This window comes from Oncorhynchus mykiss, chromosome 11 (assembly GCF_057628025.1).
Source record: "Oncorhynchus mykiss isolate SJ-2025 chromosome 11, ASM5762802v1, whole genome shotgun sequence".
NCBI classification, from domain to species: domain Eukaryota; kingdom Metazoa; phylum Chordata; class Actinopteri; order Salmoniformes; family Salmonidae; genus Oncorhynchus; species Oncorhynchus mykiss.
The window spans coordinates 62,835,123-62,844,154 of NC_143032.1; the positions used below are offsets into that span (position 1 = coordinate 62,835,123).

The following is a 9,032-nucleotide window of genomic DNA, read 5'->3' on the forward strand; positions in this document are numbered from 1 at the left end:
CTAAGGTGACTGCAGGACATATCATTCTTATTGTAACATTAGCTCTGTGGGGCAGGAGAATGTAACAGTTGACATTGAGCAAGGGGACCAGAGCACACACACACACACACTAGAGCAGGGGGACTAGCGGAGGGGGCATAGTTGTAAGAGGCTGGGGAGGGGCCTAGCAGTGACTGACATTAGTCAAGTGTTCACTGACAAGACAAGCTGCCTTATAGGGCCTCTGCTATAGAAGTGTTATGGGAGGAGTAAATACCACCATTACACGCTGTATTCCCATTGCCTATAGTGTGATAACATTACTGTTCACTTGTGACATTTGGGGATTTTTTTTGCCTTTCAGAATCTGTTTTACATCAGCCAGGTCTGGAAAGCTCCTGGCAAAGTCTCAAGACTGTATTTGTGGTTATAGACTATCGGGGGATTTCTACTGGGTTATTGGAGAGTGACAGGGAAGCCTGTTAACAATATACATTGCCCCCCACACACACACACACACACACACACAGGTAATTGATCATGACTTCACACTCCCAGTGCAGTTGAGACACAACAGGGTTGGGCTCAAGTCATACTTTTGGAATTGACTCCACAAATGAATTTGAATTGGCCAGACCCCACAGGATGTAGCATTTGAGCGTTTCATTGAACTTGACAGGTCACACTTCCAGATACCAAAGACACAATGGAAACAATGTTCATATACTCTTAACCATAGTGCTTAGAATAGCCAATTATATTTCCACCAACCATTTCATTTCTTTGGCTTCTCTTTGAAGGCCTCAGGGTCAACTTGAGGGTTAAAGTAATGCATTCTGGGAAATGTAGTACTTCCCCCCATATTGAACTAAATGTAAGTGATTAATTAAATATAATAACAGAATATTCACATACAGGTTTCGTTTTCCTTGATCATTCATTTCAAAAGTTTGTCCTGAAAATCAACTGCTTCAACAAATATTTAATATGCAGTATATAACGACATGTTTGATGTTTTATTTACAAGATGTATATGTGTATAGACTACACCTAACATAGAATAGAAGAGGCATTTGAATTTCATTGAATTTAACTGAATTCAATTCTATTTCCTTAAATTCAAATTAAATTCTATTTCCTTTTAATTCAAATTGCAATTCTATATTCTGTTTACTACATCAATTAAAATGTAATTAAAATTCAATAATTAAATTGGAATTCATGAAGCATTCTCCAATTCAAACCTGAATTGAGCCCAACCCTGACACACATTTTACTGATCATGCCGTCACAGAACTGTACACAGTTACACAGTACACAAACTCACCTGCTCCACAGGCGTGTTCCCATCCAGAAGTGTGTGCGCAGGTGTGATCCTGTCCAGAGGTGTATGTGCAGGTCTGTCTGACAGGTCCTGAACAGTGATGGTGGGGGCAGGCTGTGAGTGCCCCCCCTCTGGCCCCAGGCCCTCTGACATCACCCTTACCCCACAGCCCTACAGAGAGAGAGAGTTGGGCACTGAGGCACACTGAGGTACTACTGTAGCTAACTGAGGACCTGAAAGAGAAATAATAACAACAAAACCATCATGTTAGCTCATCTGTGGCACTTTGTTTTATTTGACCTTTATTTATTTAGCACTAGCTAGAGATACACAAGAAAGTAACGGAACCCATGCATGGTATCTGTTTCGGATTAGATCCGCAATAGTCCAAATGGTGACGGAATAGTGCTGGTTCTTTATTATTTGCTGGTTCTTTATTATTATGGCAGCGCGTTAACGTTATAGGTTTCTCTTGTAGGACGGAAAGAGAAGAGCTGTCAGGAGTACAGGTCAAATTATTGGCTTGTACGTGAGGCTCATGACGGTGATGGCGAGATAGCTAACTAGCTAACGTTAATGAATAAAGACCATCTGGCATACGCCAATCAGCCACCAATCTGGGATAGCTTGCTTAGCCTGGCTGCATGTTTAGCTAATATCGCTTGAGTAGATGTTTTTGATTATTAGCTAACTATTACCTACAAGAACACTACACTCCTAGTTAGCCAGCTATAACGGATTCTCCTCAGTCAATGTAGCGCCAGTAGTAGCTAGCTAGCCAGGACGGAGAAGGCAGTCAGAAAACAACATTAACTGACCTGCTGCTGCTGGACTAGGTGGTCGGGCAGCCGGTCGGGGGACTCACATAGCTCTTCTACTGTTATTACATTACAGACGTAACAACCTATCACTCCACCAAGCACGGTTGCCAAATCAATAAAACTATGTAGAAACAGTTGAAACAATCAAAAGCTAGCTAGCTAGCTAGATAGCTATCAAACTACCTAATGTGTGCGGTCATCTCTCGGTTGTGTAGTTGTAGAGAGCCTGTCCTGTCACTACTGGCGATGTTTTAAAAAAATGTTTTTTTATTGACAACAACTCAATACAGGAAGAACATGTGGGAACGCAAGTATATATAAATAATATACAATGGACAATTGGACTAGGGGGCACAATATCACATTACACAAGGACCTTAAGGGACATACATACACTTATTATTCTAACAGCTTTTTTGTTAGTATAGTATTTAATTGTCTTAAAATATAGTTACATTTATTTTTGTACGTTAAGAAAATGTGGTGTTTTGTTTGTAAATGTACATTTGTGGATATGAAATTTGGCCAAAATAATCATTAAATTAATTACATAAAATGTTTCAGCTTATTTCTATCGTAGGTAAAGAATCCAAACAGTACATCTCTTCATAATAGTGTAAAATCGTCATAAATGTGTTCAATTATAAATCTACTGATGTCTTGCCACAGTTTTCTTACATGAATACAATGCCAAAAAAATATGTAACACTGTTTCTGGGTGGTCATTACAAAAGGAGCAATTTGATTTGATGTTTTCCTTACACTTCTTCATATAATGGTTGGCAGGGTAATATTAATGAATAATTTTAAAGGAAACGTCCTTAATTTTGTTAACAAGTAGGTATGTGTGTGGCAACATCCAAACTTTTTTCCAACAGATATTATCAATAAATCTATTCCAATAAGGCATGACATAAGGTATAGAAACACGGTTTGTATCGCTCTGTTGTTGAATGGACCAAAAGAGAAACAAATCTTTCCTACTGATGAGTCAACAGGGGTAATGGGAGGTAGGCTCTGAGGGTCAGGTCTTGACACGTTCCTGAATAATAAAGCAACACCTGAGCATCTAAAACAATTGCAAAATCTTTAGGTGTTACAGGGACCTTGTAAAGTGATAAGAATTCTTTATAACTAAGTAAAAGACCCTCTGCATTTACCAGTTGGCTCACCGATAGGATAGTATTTCGCAACCAATATTCTAAAAACAAAAAAAATATTTTTATACAATATATCCCGAGTATTCCATGTATAATATCTGTGTGGAGAAAAATGATGCTTATAAATTAAGGACCATGACAATAAAACCTGCCAATGAAAAGCAGAAAGTTTCACTGGAACTTTGTCAATATTATAATTGCAAACCAACATAAAGTTAAGGCCACCAAAAGTAGAGAAGACATGATGAGGAATACAACTCCACATAGAAGTGGGTCTTCTTAGGAATTGTTTTATCCAATTGATCTTAAAAGTATTATTTAAAGTAGTAAAGTCCAGAAAATTCAGTCCATCATTCTCATAAGTGTTCATTACAACAGTTTTCCTAATGTAATGGGTACGATTTCTCCACAGAAAATTGAAAATGATCTGGTCTATCTCCTTGCTTATTTTACCGTCAAGATATAAAGATAGAGCGCCATATGTTAGTCTAGAGATACCTTCAGCCTGGGTTATTAGGACTCTACCTTTTAAAGATAAGTCCCTCTGTAGCCATTGATTTAGCTTCTTCTGTTTTTTTTTAATAAGAGGGTTAACATTTAATAAGCCTCTAGACTTCTGATCTTTTGTAATGGTTATGCCTAAATATGTAAGTTCTTCTTTTACTGGAATACCATAATATGAAGGTGTCACAGCCATGAGTTCATATTTATTAATGTTAAAATATAGACCAGACACTTTGGAAAAGGATTGTATCACATTGATCGATATGGGAATTTGGTTAGCGTCTTTCAGAAAAAGTGTAGTGTCGTCAGCCAGCTGGCTTTTAGTAATTTCTTTACCAGCTATGGAAATACCTTGTACAGGACTATTATTTAAAGAATTTGTAATAAGTTGGGTGATTGATAAAAACAGGTACGGAGAGATAGGACAACCTTGCCTAATTCCTATTTTTAACTCAAATCTAGGTGAGGTGCCATATTTCAATTTGATAGAGCTGTTACCATTTGCATAGAGAGTCTTAATAGCCTTACAGAAAAAATCCCCAAAGCCAAGTCTCTCAAGGGAGTGGAAGAGAAACTGATGCTCTACTGTGTCAAATGCTTTATAAAAATCTAAAAATAATATGAAGCTATCCTCGGTTATTAGGTCTGAGTAGTCAAGTATGTCTAATACTAGTCTGATATTGTTGAGAATATGTCTGTTTCTCATAAAGCCAGACTGTGTTTCATCAATGATTGCATCCAGGACTTCTTTAATTATTTTTGCAAGTAGTAAGGCTTATCTTATAATATTTATTAAGAAGAGAAATCGCCTCTGCTCTTACCCCAATTCTTAACAACCCAGATTTCAGTCCAGGATTGCTGGATGCTGGCTTTAACTTTTGGCTTAATAAGGGCATACGCAGGCTAAATGACTTATTTGCTGATAAGATTTAGTTGTCATTTGAGCAGATGGTCGAGAAATATCGACTCCCAAAGCAGGACTTTTTCCGCTTCCTACAAGTAAGACATTATATTCTGAAGAGCACCACCTTAATTGGTAACCCTGATGTGTCTGTCATTGAAATAATGCTTTTTTTCCCACAAAGGAAAATGTCTGTAAGTCTGTTTTATGATACTTTAAGGTCCTTTTCTGCTGTCAACACACAGAGGGTGAAACAAGTGTGGGAGAAAGAATTGTCTGTTACTATTGACGAAGAGATGTGGGAGGACATTTGGAGATATGAAAAAACAATATCTATATGTAATCGTACTAGAGCAATCCAATTAAGAATAATACACAGATTGCATATATCCCCAAATCGCAGACATGCTTTTAGCCCCACTTCCTCTTCCCCTCAGTGTCTTAAATGCATAACTGATACAGGCACCCTAACACATTGTTTATGGTCATGTACCAAAATACAAAAATACTGGTCTGGTGTTCTGCAAGAAATTGAAAAGATCCTAGGGGTTGATCTAGAATTGGACCCAGTTTCTTTACTGTTATTTCTCCCTAGTAGGCATGTTACTTCTGTGGGTAAAAGGAGGCTTTACAACATCCTTACCTTCGCAGTGAGGAAAAACATCATTTTACAGTGGATTAGTGATAAGGTTCCTTCTATTAAAGATTGGCATAAGATACTATTTGAATGGGTGCCTCTGGAATATCTGACATGTACATTGCATTCTAAAACAGACCAGTTCTACAAAGTATGGGAACCTTATCTAAATTACCTAGAACCTGAGGTATCAGCTATTATGCTGCAAGGATTCTCTTAGAATGGCGGGATCTATGTATTTCAGAACTACACTGTACGTTCCATGTGTGGAACCTAACCTCTTGGTTTAAACTGAGCTTTTTTGTTTAATTTCTGTTTGTAAGTTTGTTTAAAATGTATGTATTGAGAGACGCAATGATGGTGATGGGGTGAGAGAAGCACCGAGCGGGAAGAGGAAAATGGTGTACGTATGTATGGGTGTGTATGTGTGTGTGTGCGTGCGCGTATATGTGTGTATATGCATGAGTGTATGTATGTATATGTATGGGTGTGTGTATGTATGTATGTATGTGTATATATATATATATATATATATATGTGTGTATGTGTGTGTGTATGTATATGTATGTATATATACAGTGCCTTGCGAAAGTATTCGGCCCCCTTGAACTTTGCGACCTTTTGCCACATTTCAGGCTTCAAACATAAAGATATAAAACTGTATTTTTTTGTGAAGAATCAACAACAAGTGGGACACAATCATGAAGTGGAACGACATTTATTGGATATTTCAAACTTTTTTAACAAATCAAAAAGCAAACTCTCTCCAGAAGTTCAGTGAGGATCTCTGAATGATCCAATGTTGACCTAAATGACTAATGATGATAAATACAATCCACCTGTGTGTAATCAAGTCTCCGTATAAATGCACCTGCACTGTGATAAGTCTCAGAGGTCCGTTAAAAGCGCAGAGAGCATCATGAAGAACAAGGAACACACCAGGCTCAGAGATACTGTTGTGAAGAAGTTTAAAGCCGGATTTGGATTTAAAAAGATTTCCCAAGCTTTAAACATCCCAAGGAGCACTGTGCAAGCGATAATATTGAAATGGAAGGAGTATCAGACCACTGCAAATCTACCAAGACCTGGCCGTCCCTCTAAACTTTCAGCTCATACAAGGAGAAGACTGATCAGAGATGCAGCCAAGAGGCCCATGATCACTCTGGATGAACTGCAGAGATCTACAGCTGAGGTGGGAGACTCTGTCCATAGGACAACAATCAGTCGTATATTGCACAAATCTGGCCTTTATGGAAGAGTGGCAAGAAGAAAGACATTTCTTAAAGATATCCATAAAAAGTGTTGTTTAAAGTTTGCCACAAGCCACCTGGGAGACACCAAACATGTGGAAGAAGGTGCTCTGGTCAGATGAAACCAAAATGTAACTTTCTGGCAACAATGCAAAACGTTATGTTTGGCGTAAAAGCAACACAGCTGAACACACCATCCCCACTGTCAAACATGGTGGTGGCAGCATCATGGTTTGGGCCTGCTTTTCTTCAGCAGGGACAGGGAAGATGGTTAAAATTGATGGGAAGATGGATGGAGCCAAATACAGGACCATTCTGGAAGAAAACCTGATGGAGTCTGCAAAAGACCTGTCACGCCCTGACCATAGTTTACTTTGTATTTTCTATGTTTTGATTGGTCAGGGTGTGATCTGAGTGGGCATTCTATGTTTCATGTCTTGTTTGTCTATTTCTATGTTCAGCCTGATATGGTTCTCAGTCAGAGGCAGGTGTTCGTCATTGTCTCTGATTGGGAACCATATTTAGGTAGCCTGGGTTTCACTGTGTGTTTGTGGGTGATTGTTCCTGTCCTTAGTGTTAGTTTGCACCAGTTTAGGCTGTTTCGGTTTTCATTACGTTTATTATTTTGCACCGTTTGTATTTAGATTCATGTTGCTATAGTCACAATAAACATGGATCGCAATCTACACGCCGCATTTTGGTCCGACTCTCCTTCACACCTAGAAAACCGTTACAGAATCACCCACCACAAAAGGACCAAGCAGCGTGTCAACAGGCAGGAGCAGCGCGAGGAGAAGCGCAATAAGGATTTCTGGACATGGGAGGAAATCCTCGACGGGAGAGGACCCTGGGCTAAACCAGGGGAGTGTAGCCGCACTAAGGTGCAGCAGCAGAAGAAACAACAGGAACAGCCCAAGGAGGAGTACAGTATGAAGTATACTACTTGGGAGGAGATCGACAGGTGGGCGGCCGACCCAGGGAGAGTGCTGGAGCCTGCCTGGGATTCGCTGGAGCAGTGCGAGGAAGGTTACCGTAGAATGGAGGCGGTGAAAGCAGAGAGGCGCTGGTATGAGAAGGCAGCACGGCGACGCGGATGGAAGCCTGAGAGGCAACCCCAAAAATTTCTTGGGGGGGGGCTAACAGGGAGTATGGCTACGCCAGGTAGGAGACCTGGGCAGACTCCCTGTGCTTACCGGGGGGCTAGAGAGACCGGACAGGCACCGTGTTATGCAGTGGTGCGCACGGTGTCTCCAGTGCGGGTGCATAGCCCGGTGCGGTATATTCCAGCTCTGCGTGTCGGCCGGGCTAGATTGAGCGTCGAGCCTAATGCCATGAAGCCGGCTCTACGCAGCTGGTCCCCAGTGCGTCTCCTTGGGCCGGCTTACATGGCACCAGCCTTGCGCTCGGTGTCTCCGGTTCGCCTGCATAGTCCAGTGCGGGCTATTCCACCTCGCCGCACTGGCAGGGCGACCGTGAGCATTCAACCAGGTAAGGTTGGGCAGGCTCGGTGCTCAAGAGCTCCAGTGCGCCTGCACGGTCCGGTTTTTCCAGTACCACCTCCACACCCCAGCCCTCCGGTAGCAGCTCCCCGCACCAGGCTTCCTGTGCGTGTCCTCGGCCCAGTACCACCAGTGCCAGCACCACGCATCAGGCCTACAGTGCGCCTCGCCTGTCCAGCGCTGCCAGAGCCTCCCTCCTCTTCAGCGCTGTCGGAGTCTCCCGCCTGTTTAGCGCTGTCAGAGCTTTCCGCCTCTACAGCGCTGCCGGAGTCTCCCGCCTGTTCGGAACTGCCAGTTTGCAAGGAGCTGCCAGTTTGCAAGGAGCTGCCAGTTTGCAAGGAGCTGCCAGTCTGCAAGGAGCTGCCAGTCTGCAAGGAGCTGCCAGTCTGCAAGGAGCTGCCAGTCTGCAAGGAGCTGCCAGTCTGCAAGGTGCTGCCAGTCTGTATGGAGCTGCCAGTCTGCATGGAGCTGCCAGTCTGCAAGGAGCTGCCAGTCTGCAAGGAGCTGCCAGTCTGCAAGGAGCTGCCAGAGCTGCCTTTCTGCAGGATGCCGCCAAAGCTGCCAGTCTGCAAGGAGCCGCCAGAGCTGCCAGTCTGCAAGGAGCCGCCGGAGCTGCCAGTTAGCATGGAGCAGCCAGAGCCGCCAGTCAGCATGGAGCAGCCAGGGCCGCCAGTCAGCATGGAGCAGCCAGGGCCGCCAGTCAGCATGGAGCAGCCAGGGCCGCCAGTCAGCATGGAGCAGTCAGTCAGCATGGAGCAGCAGGAGCAGCCAGTCAGCATGGAGCAGCAGGAGCAGCCAGTCAGCATGGAGCAGCCAGAGCAGCCAGTCAGCATGGAGCAGCCAGAGCTGCCAGTCAGCATGGAGCAGCCAGTCAGCATGGAGCAGCCAGAGCTGCCAGTCAGCATGGAGCAGCCAGTCAGCACGGAGCAGCCAGAGCTGTCAGTCAACCAGACTCTT

The 9,032-nt window shown here is 42.9% G+C and overlaps 1 protein-coding gene across 30 annotated transcripts in view; it reads right to left on the reverse strand.

The window, feature by feature from the left end:
• LOC110536142 (triacylglycerol hydrolase DDHD2) overlaps nucleotides 1–2,512 on the reverse strand; it is a 31,242-nt gene extending 28,730 nt beyond the window's left edge. For 7 of the 30 annotated variants that reach the window (XM_090190855.1, XM_090190842.1, XM_090190835.1 and 4 more), the window contains exons 1-2: nucleotides 2,308–2,418; nucleotides 1,307–1,536 (exon numbers count right to left, since the gene is read on the reverse strand). In XM_090190855.1, coding sequence (XP_090046981.1) covers nucleotides 1,307–1,456 — 150 coding nt within the window. In that variant the 5' untranslated portion in view covers nucleotides 1,457–1,536; nucleotides 2,308–2,418. Of the gene's footprint in view, nucleotides 1–1,306; nucleotides 1,537–2,121 lie in introns of all 30 variants that reach the window. The other 23 variants (XM_090190849.1, XM_036936005.2, XM_090190845.1 and 20 more) reach the window with 10 other exon arrangements.
• Nucleotides 2,513–9,032: the final 6,520 nt, after the last annotated feature.